This window comes from Amia ocellicauda, chromosome 12 (genome assembly GCF_036373705.1).
Source record: "Amia ocellicauda isolate fAmiCal2 chromosome 12, fAmiCal2.hap1, whole genome shotgun sequence".
NCBI classification, from domain to species: Eukaryota; Metazoa; Chordata; class Actinopteri; order Amiiformes; family Amiidae; genus Amia; species Amia ocellicauda.
In genome coordinates, this window is record NC_089861.1 from 4,422,617 (window position 1) to 4,440,446 (window position 17,830).

Here is a 17,830-nt window from a genome sequence, read left to right on the forward strand (position 1 = left end):
AGCCACTGCTTACAGGATTTACTGGGGAGAGATGCACTCGATGAAATGGCATAATTTCCGAGTGTTTGTTTGTTTCTTGTTTATTTATGTGCTGTGTTTCCACAATGGTTTTAATTTGCATAGTGAGAAGGAAGCCTCGTTCTGTTTGGCCCAGGAGACTGAGCATCCAGGCAAAAGTCTTTTATGTTGTATGATTGTTGATTTGCTTCTGTTTTTTCCTCCAACAATATAAAACAGTATTTGTTTCCCCCCTTTTATGCACTAATTGACCCCTATCATTTCAAAATGCAGGTATAATTTGTTAATAACTGAAACACAATGGCACTGCATTATTAATAGATGACTGTTACTGATTTGAATTACCACAGCCTAATAGCAGAATTATATCGGCTGTGCTGCTGTTCTTGTATGCAAAACTGAGCTTACACCAATCTGAAATGGAGCGTTGATTTTTTGCATTAAAAATAATAAGAACTTGAGATCGGTTTTGGAGTGAATGTAGGTGATGAAAGTTATACACTCGGATTAAACAAGGCGGAGAAAGTAATCTTAATCAAACCTTGCTAATCCACTGAATATTCAAGAGGCTACGTCAGCCAAGCAGTGCCACTTGTTTAACTGACCTTTATTTCACTCCTTAAAACTTAAAAAATATTATTTATTTGGTGAAGTATTTTACATTTTCAAAAATAAAAACATATGATGATGAACATTATTTAAAATCCATTTCTAAAAAACATTTCAAATCCTGATATAAATCATAACAAAACCAAGTGAGTCAAGTGTAAAACAATAAATACTTAAAATTAAATCAAGTGCCAAAAAGTGAACATCAAAATAAGCTCAATTCAACTAAGAAACAATCTGATGCATTGCAAAATTTAACGGTTAAAGCGTTAGACAAGAAAACATAACGCAACCATCAAAAAACAAACAAACAACAAATAAAACGGTCTAATGCATTTTAGGAAAAGAACGGTCAATGCACCAGAAACAAAACCAGCACAAAACAAAATCAAATCAGGATACCAAATTAAAAGTTCAATACTTTGAAAACAGTTAAAATTGATTTTAAAAACCATAATTTTCTTGAATAAAAGAATAAAAGCTCCAGCAGGGGGAGTATCCGTCCGCAGAGGTGGGATCCCATCATGGGATTCTGAGCTCCCTCAGATCATGGATATTCCAGTTCTTAAAGGCTTCCTCCTTGCCCCTCTGATGGATCTCCAGATTGACAGTCTCTAACTAGGACCATGCCCCTCCGTGCGATGGATTTCAGGTCCAGCTCCTGCTTGTTGAAGAGACAGATGTTGGGTCCCTCCCACAGGGCCTGTTTCACCGCGCAGATGACACGCCACCAGCACCTCAGAGTAGTAGATGAAAGTCCACTGGCTGGTCCATACAGGATCTGCTGGGCGGTCGTCCTCGCAGGAACGGCGAACCTGTGAAAGAATGGAGAAAACAGGAGCCAGAACCTGCACGCAGAGGGGCTTTGCTTAAAAATATCCTTCTCCTTTCTCAGGCAGCCCTTGTAGGGGCAGATGTCGACCAGGGCTAAGCCCGTTCTGTGCATGAACACTCGAGTGGGGAGACACCGACTCACAACCATCCAGGAGACATCTTTCTGCGTAGTTGTGAGGCAAACATGCGTAGCGTTAGCCCGGATATTTCTGCAGATTTCGGGAGGAAAATCTTTTCTGCTGGTCTCCTGGGCTGAATGGTAAAGCAAGAAGAAATCAACCGCTTTACATCTGGTTCAAATTGATCAGTCTGTGGATGATATTTTCAGCCTGCAAGGAACACGTTTGTGTTCGGGGCATATACTTGCTGGGTTTTGAAAACAGGAAGTAATAATTTCAAATAGACCTTTTAATTACAATGGGTTGGGGGGAACAGCAGTAAAACAGAACATTGATTTTCTCTACAAAAACAAATGACAATATCTGGTGCTTTTACACATTCTGTGAATATATCTTACACATTGCAGCCTATCTCAGCATGCTTTGCTAATGGATATGTATTCCACCCACAAGTGTCCCTTCGCTGACAGATGTTAAGGGTGCAATAATGATTGAATAACAATGCAGAACATACATCTACAGTATATATTAAGCTAATAAACTTATCCTGCATAATAGAGCACTTTCCTTGAATTCAGAAAATATAAAAGTAACATCTGAGATATGCCTTATTATTATAATTATTTAGAAGCCAAATCTATTGATTCCATAATATCTGCCTTGTTGCTCATGCAGAATGTAGGTGGGGTCTTTATTTGTTTTTTGCTTGGCGCTGTCAAGGAAATATTCAATTTATGATAAAGCTATTCACAGTTGTCTTTTTTTTTGCTTGTCCTAAGTAAGCACACTCAGTAGTCTGCAGAAATACGGTTTGGTTAATTGGTATAACCTGTTATTTCTTTACGTTCCTCTCTAAGTTTAGTTTTTTTACATTTGCAGACAGCTAAGGACCAGACCGAGTGTTTGACCCACCCACCAATTGCATACTAAAAACAGTAGCCTATATCTAGTACCTGAGTCATGATTCTCCGATAGAATCTCTGTCAAAACTAAAAAGCACCGTCATCCATTGGAACTGACATTTGCAAATGGCTGGCGGGTCAATACTTATGGTCTGAGGCAAAGCTGAATAAGTTGTTATTGTAAGTGATTATATGAGTAGTCCATTGTCTCTACTGCACACACACACATTTTTCAGACATTTAAAAATATAGACATATACTAAAAGATCTTGCATCTGGTTACATATTGTGTTTTTGTAATTGGTACTAGTACAACATACATGCAGACCGGTGACGAATTAAATGCAGGTGCACTGCATGATACAATTAATCAATTAACATCCCATCATGCTCTGTGGCATGTATACAAATGCTGAGCAGCCCAGCTGACCTCGATTTTTTGATCAAGATGGCAAGAGGAAAGGGTTTCAGTGACTGTGAAAGAGGGGTCATTATTGGGGCACAAATGGCAGGAGCTTCAGTCACACAGACGCTCAACTGGCTCATGTTCTGGACAAGTGGGCGAGTGCATGTGTGGGACACCAAGAGAACGGGACAGACCTGACTGCTGGACCCCTACAGTGAGGGGGTTCGGAGGCTCTGTTATGCTGTGGGGGGCATTTTCCTGGCATGATTTGCCCCCTTAGAGGGAAGGGTCACTGCAATCATTACACAGTTATTCTGAGTGATCACCTTTATCCTATGGTGACACATTTCTATCCTGATGGGAGTGGTCTCTTCCAGGATGACAATGCCCCATCCACAGGGCATGAGAGTCACTGAATGGTGTGATGAGTATGAAAATGATGCGACTCATATGCTATGGCCTCCACAGTCACCAGATCTCAACCCAATTGAACACCTATGGGAGATTTTGGACCGACGTGTTAGACAGCGCTCTCCACCACCATCATCAAAACCCCAAATGAGGGAATATCTTTTGGAAGAATGGAGTTCATCCCTCCAGTAGAGTCCAGAGACTCATAGAATCTGTGCCAAGAGCATTGAAGCTGTTCTGGGGCTCGTGGTGCCCAACACCTTACTGAGACACTTTATGTTGTTTTTCCCTTAATTTGTCACCCGTCTGTATATAAGTATCCAATTAATGTTCAAATATTTTCTTTTTGTTGTATAAGTACATGTATTTTGGATAAAGATAAGCAATGTATTACAGATATAATCCACACAATTTTTTTTTTTTTAAAGGAGCAGGAAAAAGTTTTGTCAAACAGCCTCCCCACATTTAAGGTATACCTTATGTTCTTAAATCACCGTGTTCAAATACTTTGCTACAAACATTCATTCTGAAATAATAGTAGGAAACCATTTCTGCTGCTTCACTGATAATATTGTCATGCTGAATAATAACTTAAGCAATGTCATTTGGTTTGGCATAGACCAAATATATTTTTCTCAAAAACAAGTGAATTACCTCAGAAGCAAAAAAAATAGGCCAACTGGTATTGTGTTATTAACATAACCATGAGCATTATCAATATATATTTATAACGATTCTAGTGCTCTATTATTCATTTGGTGCAGGAGACTTAAAATGATCAAATATATATGGAATCTGACACAGGCATAATATAATATTTATTTTCTTTGAAAGTGGTTATAATTTGTATTCTCTTTGACAGAGCAATGCACTGTAACCTAAACAAACAAGATTTTCACTTTACTTGGTGCATTTCATTGAAAACAGGAAATTAATGAAGAAAATGTGAATTCAAGGTCAAATGTGGGTGGTTCACTCTGCAGAGCCCAGCTAATAAAGGCAAAGCCAATTGAGGGATGTTGTAAACAGAGAGAACATAAAAAGTAAAATATTGCAATAAAACAGAAGTAAAACAATAAAGACCATTTTGCTTTCTTGGAAACACAAGTACATCAATGAAAAATAATGAATAAACTGTGCCAGTTGGGTGCTGGTTTCCCCTTTGCCCAGTGTTTGTGTGCATCTATACTTCACATTCAGAGCCCTTTAGAACACCGCAGCTTGATGAAACCAGCAGTGCAAGATAATCAAGTTAACGGTCTATTAGCATGCTGTTTGTATTTATGTCATGCCGTATATATATTGTGACAGGACGAGTTCCCCAGACTCTACAGGGTGGTTTCACAGACTCTGATTAGCCCTAGTCTTGGATTACCCAATGTTATTTTAGATGGGGTCGTCCAAGAACAGTGCTAATCAAAGTCTGGGAAACTAGCTGTAAAGGATTTTAATTGTTTGGGGCAGCTTGTTCTCTCTCCCCATTGGCTGGCCAATCAGCACATTATCCTTAAAACAATGCCCTGTGGTTTGTTGGAAGACCACGATAGTAGGGTTAGTAAGGAATCTTTTTTCTGTTGTAAACACCCTAGAGATTATTTTTTCAAACTCACTTTAGCCATTTAGGGCACTACAATAGACAAAGTACTTCATGATTAGGGCTATTTTCAGAGCCATATGACAAGATTGTGGCCTAAAGAGACCGAAAATCAATCGGTAAAACGAAATGTCACCAAATTTCATGAAGACATGACCTTTTCTTGATCTTTCGTGTTGCCAGTTAGTCAGAGTTCTTCAGTGGCATTACAGTTCATTAAATCGTAGGTAAGTGCTGTTTCATAAATTTGGAACTACATTTTAGTTTACATGGAATAATCTTCACTCTGGTAAAAATAAATACAAAATAAAAAACTAGTCTTGCATAGTTGCCTAGGAACGAGGTTTGTCCGAGCGCATTTGTTGTCTGTCTACAAGCACCGCTCTTCCCTCAGCAACAGAGCATGTATGCCTTTATTTACTTATTCTTCTCTACCCCAGGCATATTGTTCTGTACTCTGTTAGGAAGATATTGTTACATACAATTTTTCCTTTACTTTGCGATTATCTCAGTCTGAATTGGTGCCGAGTCTAATTGGAGACAAGTTCTTGAAAAGGAAAACCGAAAGACAAAGGGGCAAAAGTAAACCATTCACAGTTTATTAAGACCAGCAATTTAAACTTCAAATAAAAACATTTATGGTGGCTTTTTGCAACCATTGTATCTGATTAGACGCTACAGTCACATTAATAAACATATGTCCGTTCTCATTAGTAAATCCCTTTCCCCGCGTTGAGAAAATACACCCTACAGTTGTCGAGCTTTTTCAGAACCAGTCAAGTTGAGTGACTTCACTAGCATGACTTCAGGGCGGTGCGTTTATCCAATCCCCCATAGGTAAACTAATTTATAATCCTACACGGGGAAACATTCCTTGCTATTGTAGAGTATGGTCTTGTGTGTGTGTGTGTGGCACTTGTTTTGGGACATTGACACACATGGGGTTCCCTTGTGAACGGAAGTGATTGACTAATGTTTGATTGAAGGAAGCGTTGTCCTGCTCTAAATCTGCAGTCTCTGACTGAGATATTATCCAGTTGTCACCTGGAAACCTACTATGAAATTAAAACGGTTAATTTATTGGTGGATGTATTTCTACTCCCATGAGATACTGATCCCATTTAGGACCGTATAGTTGGTTTCTAAGTAGGATAAACATATTAACTATAAGGATTATGTATTTGTAGTTTCCCTTCACAGACTGTGACCGAAAATGCAAGGAGTCGGTGCTTTACTTAAGAGTACAGAACATAATCGGCATAAACGGATGAATATGTAGCTGTGCCAACAAAAGGAGCCAAGCAAAACAAAGAAGCGCAACAGCAAGAATCAAAGCAGGTATGCTGATATTCTTGTCCACCAGCACTAAGTCTGCAGAGGAAAACTCAAGGTCTTTCTGCCTCGACATCGGATGCAGTTGTGCTCTCGGACTCAGAGATTGCCGTTATTGCAGGTTCAGCCTAACAACCTGATCACTGTAGTCTTGTTAATTGCAATTATGAGTGACCTTGCTGACATTTTCACTTCCCGGGAATGCATTTACGTTGAACAGCTGATCCTATCTTCCTAAGGATGTATTCGATGCATTCAAACCTCCTCACACTTCTAGAGTGGAGTCCTCGCTATGAGCAGGGCTAGATGCGATCGGCAAGGACGAAAACCTGGTGAAAATCTTTAAAAATAATTCCCACAGAATTGAATTTAAATTATGCACAAAATGAAAGTATTACCACCAACAGCAATAACAGACGTAATATCAGATCATCAATAAAATGAATCCATAAAACAGTACAGATTCTACCTTGTTTCCCCATTTTGTTTAATACATCCGTGTTCATAGAGGTCGTGGGTCTGACAGTTGCATTTTGCTGCTCTGACAATTGCGTTTCAAGTTTTTAATTTAACGTATGGCACTCATGCATCTCAGTCTAAGGCTTAAAATAAAGGAACCTTGTGGCACTGAACTGCAGTGTCAAAGCAACTGGAAAAAGGGGGCTTTGAGCAGATGATGCCAGCAAAACATACACATCCACCAAACTGCAAGCAATCGTGCTTGATAATGTCCATGTGATTCCTTTTCTGTACCTTCTGTCACCATTGTCCACGGTTGGAAGCAGACGCTGATAGAACTCTTAGAATGTCCCTGGCAATCTGGAGTTCTCTACAGAAGAACTTTAAATCCAATAAATTCAGTTATGCAGATTTTCCGCAGAATTTAATTAAAAAGTTGCAGACTTTGGAAACATCTGGCCCTGCTGATAAAAATGTGCTTTGTACGCGGGGAGGACAATGTCTTGGTAGATATTCTTCTGGCGGGAATTCAGGCTAATTGGCAAAAACCGTATTCGAGGTAGGCTTCTGTACGTGGATTGTAGAGGTCACTGTGGTAAGTCGACAGCAGTAGGGCTATCTTGACCCCATTAAGTCAAAGGGCTTCTCTTTAAATGGTTTTAATTCCAATTTTAACCTATCCACTAATCACAAAACCTAAACCCATTCTTCATAGTGGTTATGTTTAAAAGCAGAAGAATGTGGCATCTCACACAAACACTAAGCCACCAGTGAGTACAGGTTTGTTGTTGTCTCTTAGTGGATGGATCAAAGTTTTGTTCTAATCTGCCTTAGATGTGTCTCCGCATCCAGCATCCAGGAGATATCTATGAATATGATGCATGTGTTAACTTTCGAATCCATTTCACTTTGTAATGTTGTGAACATGTTTCTTGTGAAAACTGTAACGTCGCCCTGGGTATGGGTGTCTAGTAAGAGCCCAGCTAAGGTTTTATCTCCTTAGACTTTTCAAAGGCTGTAATTGAAGATGTCTCCCATTTGGTCCATGTTTTGGACACATCTGTAGTAAGAAGAATAGACACGAACATTGAATATTGAATGCTAACCTATGGGTATACCATCATATTTAATATTTTCACATTCTTTGCTCTCTGTTTGCATTCTGAGCCTTCGAGAAGCTTCTGTTTGGAGGTAGGAGGGAGGATGGTATAATTATGTAAAGAGCTGTGCAGTAAGAGAACAATAAATGTGCAGTAAAGATTTTTGAATTAATCAGTTTGCCTGTTAATATTTTTCCATGTTAATGAAGAAAGCTACCCTTTAATGGAATTGATCTTATTTCTTGGCTTCGGTGAAGGATCTCTTCTGTGGGAAAGACTTCTGAAAAGCCTTTAGTGAACGGCATAAATTAATATGCAGTCCCATGTACAACACAGTTTTCTCCCTTTTTAATGTTTGTTTGCATTTATTTATTGTTGGGGAAAAATAATTCATCAGAGAGAGAGTTTACCAACCTATGCAGATTATGTATCATGACAACGTTTTTATTCTTATGAGCAAGAAAAGTGTGCATACTGTTAGCGGAGGAAAAAAAGAAAGAAAAAAGATCCCTAAGCTTTTCATGTCATTAATTCAGTTTCAATTTGCTTTATGTATGCTATCTCCGGAATGAGATTTGGTTTGACTGTTATGGTTATTTGCATTTTACTGTCAATAATCTTCAAAAGAGAAAACTCATCCAGCCGTATTATTAAACGAAAAAGAGAACATATTTTCAACGAAGGAATAGAGAAGGGAAACGCAAAGAACATAACGTATACAATTTTGATTGGCATGTCCACAAAAATAACAAAATAAGTTCAGTATTAGATCTAATAAGAATGCTATATTTCCATCAGCAACAAGACAGGCAAGACAAAAGACACGTAGATCCCCTGCCGTATGCAAAAGAGAAGCGGTAAAATGTTAATGTGACACGCACCCGGCACTAAATCCCAGCCAATCCTGAGTTTGTTGAGTGTTGAGCAGTGCGAGGTAGAGCCCAGGAAGCCGGCGTGCTCTATCCCTGCATTACAGCACTTCTCTGTTCGGTTTCTGGTCAGTTTAAGGGCGATGTTGAATACGGTTGAATTGATTTGACATGAGAGCGACTTGTACTGACTGGCGTCTCAGATTATGAGGCCGGGAGGCCAATCTTACTGCAGCTAAAACAGGAAATAAAATAAAGATTTGATTCATGTGGACTCAAAATATAGTGCCATGGAGAAACTTTTTCCTTCATCGCGGTATAACTTCACAATACATGCACATGCAATTATTAGGCTCCAATGTAGTTTAATTATATTCTATGAACTATAATATACACTCACCTAAAGGATTATTAGGAACACCTGTTCAATTTCTCATTAATGCAATTATCTAACCAACCAATCACATGGCAGTTGCTTCAATGCATTTAGGGGTGTGGTCCTGGTCAAGACAATCTCCTGAACTCCAAACTGAATGTCTGAATGGGAAAGAAAGGTGATTTAAGTAATTTTGAGCGTGGCATGGTTGTTGGTGCCAGACGGGCCGGTCTGAGTATTTCACAATCTGCTCAGTTACTGGGATTTTCACGCACAACCATTTCTAGGGTTTACAAAGAATGGTGTGAAAAGGGAAAAACATCGAGTATGCGACAGTCCTGTGGGCGAAAATGCCTTGTTGATGCTAGAGGTCAGAGGAGAATGGGCCGACTGATTCAAGCTGATAGAAGAGCAACTTTGACTGAAATAACAACGCGTTACAACCGAGGTATGCAGCAAAGTATTTGTGAAGCCACAACACGTACAACCTTGAGGCGGATGGGCTACAACAGCAGAAGACCCCACCGGGTACCACTCATCTCCACTACAAATAGGAAAAAGAGGCTACAATTTGCACAAGCTCACCAAAATTGGACAGTTGAAGACTGGAAAAATGTTGCCAATTGGGCATTGTTTAAATGCCACGGCCTACCTGAGCATTGTTTCTGACCATGTCCATCCCTTTATGACCACCATGTACCCATCCTCTGATGGCTACTTCCAGCAGGATAATGCACCATGTCACAAAGGTCGAATCATTTCAAATTGGTTTCTTGAACATGACAATGAGTTCACTGTACTAAACTGGCCCCCACAGTCACCAGATCTCAACCCAATAGAGCATCTTTGGGATGTGGTGGAACGGGAGCTTCGTGCCCTGGATGTGCATCCCACAAATCTCCATCAACTGCAAGATGCTATCCTATCAATATGGGCCAACATTTCTAAAGAATGCTTTCAGCACCTTGTTGAATCAATGCCACGTAGAATTAAGGCAGTTCTGAAGGCGAAAGGGGGTCAAACACAGTATTAGTATGGTGTTCCTAATAATCCTTTAGGTGAGTGTATCTACGCACTTTAGAACATAATATCTAAGTTTTTAACTCTTGAATCTCGTTGTCTTTCACCTTGAGCGATACTGCGGGTCATGCCACAAAAGTAATAGAATAGTTTTAAAATACAATATGAAATGCACATACATTTATTGTATTAAATTGTTAGTCAACACGTATTTATTATTTGGCTCCATATGTACTTAACACTAATCTAACAATACATAAATAGATTAATTTGATAAGATTATTATTAATAATAATAATAATAATAATAATAATAATAATACATAAATAGTTTAATAGATGTGAAAGTAACTTTTAGCAGATACCATCAATACATAAAGCAAAAATAAATTGTGTACTATCTGCAAATTAGTATAAATGTTTTGCTCTCACACTACTGAATATACACTGATGATTAGAATAAATGATTGTACATTAAAAAGTATCATTACATTTAAGTGTGTGCAAAGGTAAAAATACAAAAATGCAGGAGGCTGAGTCCTCTTGTAGAGCAATTTATATGTTGATAAAAATGACATAGAACAACAGGATAAGTGAAACATGAGAACATTTTATAATTCTTCAATGATTTGTTTTAAAGACATTGCCAGATACTGGAAACATGCAGCAGGAGGAAAAAAAAACTCCATTCTGCTTGTTAAGAGTTCAGAGTTCAGCTGAATAATACTAAGGCCAATAAGTAAAAAATAAAATAAATCTAACCAAAAAAACACACTTTCCTTTATATATATTTAGGCTAGATTTAGTAGCGTAAGTGATATGTAACATCTTGTTTTGAGCAGTTGAGCCCTTATCTAGATTTACAGCTGACTAGGTCTCAGGCACATGGCAGTAATGTGTATAGCCTGAGGTTATGCAGTAATTCAGTCACTGAGCTGAGATTTGAAATCCGACTCGCAGCCTTCAGGTTTAACTGCGAGTATTCACTGCCTCCCCAAGTAACCCAGGTCAGACTCGCATGTGGGCGGCGCAGAGCTTCTTAAATTACAATATTGCTTTATAATGACATTTATAAACTCACATACTGTCAGCATATATTGTGTGTCAAACGCAACAGTTTCCAGCAGACATTCTCTTCAAAAGTCAGAGATGGCTGGATAGAGGGAGAGGGGGACAGAGAGGTCGTGCGTCATTTTAAGGGGCATTTGTTTGCATTGGCTTACAACAGGATTGACAACAAGGTTATAAATGAATTAACACATAGGCTTTAGTTTTTAAATTGTGTGTTTGTGCCTGGTAACCATTCAATATGGCTTATTTATAAATGGTATCTAATTAGAAATGCATAAACAGATATTCATCTATGTTTCATTTATATTATATCTACTAACAGTTAACTCGGATATTAACTAATAGTTAACAGCAACATGAATCTATTTGTAAGCACACTGATTAGCTCGTTAACCCCAACCCTACCTCACATCTCCCTCCCTCTCTCTCTCTCTCTCTCGCCCTGCCTCACATTCCTAATGACTTTGCATGGTTTTCATTTGTTCATTTGCATGCAAGGGGGCTCAAGGCTTTTTTTTTTTCCCCAGCCATTCAAATTGAACACCATTTAATTAAGTAAAATGAGGAAATGTATTTGAAAATGCTATGAGGTTGTGACCCCCATTGCAGAGAATAATAAATAAATGAACAGTTTTGTATGAGCGTTGCACTCTGTGCGCAGTGACAAAGCACAGAGCCAGCGCATTTCTCGAGGCACTCGGCTTTTGTAATTTCACTGGCTGGAGGGCTCGGTTGTCAGAGAGAAAGATAGGCCGCGAGGTTGGTGTTCAGTCTGATAAAATAATGACTGGAGCGTGCCTGACTGGTGTGGGTGTTGGGGTTGTCAGTGCTTTCCAGGATTCTGATGAGTTACATTAGAACAGTCCATGAAAATGAAGACACAGCGACACATAGTAAAATGCATGGGATTTCAAATTTAAATCCTCCTGATTTAAAAGATTGATTTACTTTTGGTAACTTACATCAGCACAAAGTTTTGTGACAGTTCTCCATTTGTGGGTGTTATTTTTGTAGCGTAAGGTACACTTATAAATTTCAATTAAAGAAGTGAATTTATAGTATCACCTTATCACGAATCCTGGAATCTTGTAGAACTCAATTTCTGTAATAATTGGACGCAGACACCAATTCCAAAGATATAAATTGTCAAATGTATTCAAAACAAAGACTAGATGTAGCACTACACTAATTATACAAAAGGGAAAAACTAATTAAAATTCAACTCTAGATCAACAAATCAAAGACAAATCACTTCCGTGACCAAATCAAAGACCATGGGATCGCATATGATAACACAAATCGTTAAACAAAAAAGGTTATAAACACATTGACTACAATACCGATTAGTAAGACGAAGGGGAGTCTCTCGTTAGTATTATTAGTCAGACATTAAATAACTACGCAGGTTAGTATTTATGTCAGGTAACTTCTCGTTATATATATATCAGTCTCATTTACGTTTAGGTGCCGAGAAAGATCCTATCATTACTTGTTACCACAATTTCCCTTAACTGATTATTATTCAATGATTAAGGATAGGCAGTTTAATGCAACACACATTTATATTTAAGAAAACTAAATGATATTACACATTCTAGTTATGAATCACAGATTAACATTTCTAATTGATTTCTCAAATGTCATGAATCATGAACTCCAAACTGTTAAACTTATCTGAACTTCGTCGCAGAGAGGCCTCTCTGGCTTCGGGCTCAGATAACAGCACACGGCACGAGGTCCGTGTGGTTTGGAACAAAGGCAGTCCGGTTCGGCTTTGTCCAAGAACTTCCACTCAGTCGATGCACCTGGAAGTTGGGGTTTCGCGAATGTCTTTTGAGTCTTGAGTCTTGAGTCTTTTCCCAACAGATTTTCCACTGGTTTGAAGGCTCCAAGGTTGTGCACAAAATCTTCTTGGCAAGCAGGGTCTCTCACCATACTTATTTGAAGACAAAGTCTTTGAGGAAAGCAGGGCCCTGTTTGTTCCAAGGGTCAAGTTTCTTAAGACTCAAATAGCTATTTAAATGACTGACACTTTCGTATACAGTCGACTTAGTCAATTGTCCAGCTGTAAAACTCCACTGATCAGGTGGGCACAGGCGGGCAGCGCAGTCTGTAAAGTTATTTATTTAATAAAGTCCTTTAAAAGAATTCTTTGTACGGCTCAATCTCCTTCTCCCAGTTTAACTCTTCTGTTGCCGGCAAAGACTTGGTTGGTTTCTGGTTCCGGTTCTGGCAACAGAGCTACAGGTTGAGCTGTGGCAGCGAGTTTCTGGTTCAGGTGAGAGAGAGAGAGAGAGAGAGAGAGAGAGAGAGAGAGAGAGAGAGAGAGAGAGAGACTGTCCGCTGTTCCTTATAGTCTGTCAGATCAACAGATGATTGGTCCCTGAGTTCTTGAGATTGGATTTCGGTTTCAGCCCCCAGTGTCCTATTGGAGGGGGGCTTGATTTATGACTGATGTCAATCCATGCCATCTTTTGGAAATGCCGGTTGGCCTGGGTTCGTAGCTCTATGTCGGGATTTCGGCTCTCGTCCACTTCAAAGAGTTTTTATCACCTACAGGCCCCTTTCTCCAGACATCTCATAGCAGAATTCCAAACTATTTGGCCTCTTCTCGGTGCCATCCTCCCCAAAACTGTCACTTTGATGCACACCAGTTCCAAGCTGATGAGCTAAGGGAATCTGATAACTTTGGGGGGGAGAGGTTTTCTTTAGATCAGTGCTTCAGCTCAGAGCCCAAATGCTCTTATCCAAATACATCCAACATAACGCTACATTTTTCTGTTTGGGAAAACGGGTAAAAACTTAGTGACTGTCAAAGTTTGACTTTTTAAGCTTTTAGAACAATATCAATGCAATCATAAATAAGTGCAGAAACTAGAGTGTGGTATCCCATCATGCCTTTCTCTCTGGGGAAGAATCGCAGGAGGCAGAATTCCTTATTCCAGCAGTTTAAAGACCTCAAGTCCAATTGCAGGATAATAGAACTGTTTAAATGTTGTAAGTGTTTAGATGATGATGATTAAGCATTATTTTATAGAGGTACTGAATTTCTATGATTCTTCTCACTTCTGTATATCCAAGCATTTTTCTTTTTTGTATGATCTTTCCCGCGTTCCAACATTGTCAAGCGGCGGACATTGATGAGTCGACATAAATACCCAAATCCTTCCATAGATCGTCTCTGGAACAGAGCCGGAGCACTGATGTTTATTGTCACATGCAGGATGCCGTTCGGCTGCTTCAAAGTAGGAGAAGAGCGCACTTTAGTGATGATTATATGTTACTTGGGGAAGCATTCTACTTGTGCAAAGACGTGCTGAAAATGTTCTGCAGAATCGAATAGAAGAGTCAGGCCTCCACTGTGCCTACAAGCATATCAGAGGGAGAGAGTGTTTATTTAAGATGGTGATTGTGTTTCTAAATCAGGTCTGTATTGTTTGTGTAAAGTCTGTTCGTACCACAAAGATGAGCAGTTACTCAACCTGTATAATATTAATATTAATGTCTGTTTTAACAACACAGAGATGTGTGTAGAGATTGGCATGTGATGTGTTTTTAAAATGCAGTCATTACACAGATTGCAATAACTTTGCAATAACGGGCGCAGATTCCTAATGCATTACTGTATGAATACCATGGGAGAAACACAGGGAAACCTCACGCAAGGTTAGGGTCAGGGTTAGCGATAATGTTAGAGTTCTAGATCTGGCTAGGCTTGTATATACACTCACCTAAAGGATTATTAGGAACACCATACTAATACTGTGTTTGACCCCCTTTCGCCTTCAGAACTGCCTTAATTCTACGTGGCATTGATTCAACAAGGTGCTGAAAGCATTCTTTAGAAATGTTGGCCCATATTGATAGGATAGCATCTTGCAGTTGATGGAGATTTGTGGGATGCACATCCAGGGCACGAAGCTCCCGTTCCACCACATCCCAAAGATGCTCTATTGGGTTGAGATCTGGTGACTGTGGGGGCCAGTTTAGTACAGTGAACTCATTGTCATGTTCAAGAAACCAATTTGAAATGATTCGACCTTTGTGACATGGTGCATTATCCTGCTGGAAGTAGCCATCAGAGGATGGGTACATGGTGGTCATAAAGGGATGGACATGGTCAGAAACAATGCTCAGGTAGGCCGTGGCATTTAAACGATGCCCAGTTGGCACTAAGGGGCCTAAAGTGTGCCAAGAAAACATCCCCCACACCATTACACCACCACCACCAGCCTGCACAGTGGTAACAAGGCATGATGGATCCATGTTCTCATTCTGTTTTCGCAAAATTCTGACTCTACCATCTGAATGTCTCAACAGAAATCGAGACTCATCAGACCAGGCAACATTTTTCCAGTCTTCAATTGTCCAATTTTGGTGAGCTTGTGCAAATTGTAGCCTCTTTTTCCTATTTGTAGTGGAGATGAGTGGTACCCGGTGGGGTCTTCTGCTGTTGTAGCCCATCCGCCTCAAGGTTGTACATGTTGTGGCTTCACAAATGCTTTGCTGCATACCTCGGTTGTAACGAGTGGTTATTTCAGTCAAAGTTGCTCTTCTATCAGCTTGAATCAGTCGGCCCAATCTCCTCTGACCTCTAGCATCAACAAGGCATTTTTGCCCACAGGACTGCCGCATACTGGATGTTTTTCCCTTTTCACACCATTCTTTGTAAACCCTAGAAATGGTTGTGCGTGAAAATCCCAGTAACTGAGCACATTGTGAAATACTCAGACCGGCCCGTCTGGCACCAACAACCATGCCACGCTCAAAATTACTTAAATCACCTTTCTTTCCCATTCAGACATTCAGTTTGGAGTTCAGGAGATTGTCTTGACCAGGACCACACCCCTAAATGCATTGAAGCAACTGCCATGTGATTGGTTGATTAGATAATTGTATAAATGAGAAATTGAACAGGTGTTCCTAATAATCCTTTAGGTGAGTGTATCATCAACATCAGCACTAAGAGGAAGCACAGCTGTTATTCCTGTGGTATGCATACCTTAATGTATTAGAAATTGAGCTTCTTCTTGTGGTTTGTTCCCCAAAGATAAAATATCTTGTTTTAACTCCAGTTCTAAATTGACACAGTCTTCACTTGAAAAGAGAATTAATCAATATACACTACTGGTCAAAAGTTTTAGAACACCCCCATGTTTTGATTGAAATGTAAGCACATTTTTAAAGAACAGTTTTCTACACCATCAAAAAGTACTTGGAAACTGGAGGAAACTCTGTCAGGAGGAGGTCTGGCAGACCCAAAGCCAGATAATGACCCAAAACATACCTCCAGTCTATGTCAGAACTACCTTAGATGAAAAGAACAAGATGGTAGGCTTCAAATCATGGAATAGCCAGCGCAGTCTCTAGATTTCAACCCCATCAAGCTGGTTTGGGATGAACTGGACAGAAGGGTGAAAGCAAAGCAACCTACAAGTGCAACATTTGTGGGAACTTCTGCAACAGTGTTGGGAAGAACTTTCTGAACAATATTTCATTTCCATTGTAGAAACAATGTCATGAGTATGTACGGCTGTTATATCTGCAAAAGTTGGTACTTTGATGAGTCAAACATTTAGATTACATGTTGTTAAACAAAATGATTCCATGATTTCTTTTTTATCTCCAAAATGTTTATTTGTTCTAGGCTTTAATTTCAGAGTACATTGAGACATTAAACTGCATACATTTAAATAAGAACTGTAAAAATGGAGGTGTTCTAAAACTTTGGACAGGTAGTGTACATTTTTAAATTATGCTCAGTTGGTCCACTGTATAGTCCATGTAAAATAAGATAGGGAATTGCTATTTCTATTTAAACATATCCAAAGTGAACAAGGATACAATATACACTGCAGAGGGCTGCGACTGAGCTGTCGTTTGTGTCTTTCAGGTAAAGGGGAGCATGGGAAGCCTTATCCACTCACCGAGGAAGAGTGTGATGACTCGGCCTACAGAGAGAATGGCTTCAACATATATGTCAGTAACAACATCGCCCTGGATCGCTCTCTCCCAGATATTAGACACCCGAAGTAAGTCAACTTCCTTTCACAGGTCATTTAATTGTCTTCAAGCTCCACCGATTTAAGTGAAAGTAAGTGTATGAGAGAATATAAAAACATGGAAGAAAACCTTTTACTACGGTTGGCCCAACGTCAAAGACATGATGACAACTGATAACAGATTTACAAGTGTGTATTTTGTAGAACTGAATATCTGAAACATGAATACTTCAAAAGGACATATATATGTTTGAATTCGTTCTTAATAGGCATTTCAGGAGAGACAGTAGAACGTATTGCATTTCTTCCCCCATTTTTTTTTTTTTTTTTTTTTTTTTTTTTTTTTAAAGTACAACTCAACTGGAAAGCAATTCATACTTATTACTAAAAGTCTGTGTAAGCATGAGATGAGAAGCTTTTGAGTATGAGGGAAGTGCGCTCTGTTAAAGGGAGATTTACACACAGAGGAAGTTATTTATTTTGTATTGATCGATGCTAAGATAGATCCTGCCTTACTAGATACCACGGGTCATGGATCTTAAGTGCTTGTGGAGTTGTGTGACTGTGTAAAAGCAATTAAAAGCAATGTGTAGAATCTGCAAATGGGCCAATGGACAGGCAAGACACCCAATCACTCTTACAGGAGAGTACCCTTGAGTGGAACAGAAGAGATTGTCCTATAGTGTCCAAAAACTGGTTAACTCCTAGT

At 39.3% G+C, this 17,830-nt stretch overlaps 1 protein-coding gene across 1 annotated transcript in view; it reads left to right on the forward strand.

Moving 5' to 3' along the window:
• Positions 1–17,830, forward strand: part of galntl6 (polypeptide N-acetylgalactosaminyltransferase like 6) — a 257,597-nt gene that overhangs the window by 87,000 nt on the left and 152,767 nt on the right. The window contains exon 4 of the mRNA XM_066718126.1: positions 17,013–17,151. Within this exon, the coding sequence (XP_066574223.1) occupies positions 17,013–17,151 (139 nt within the window). The remainder of the gene's footprint in view (positions 1–17,012; positions 17,152–17,830) is intronic.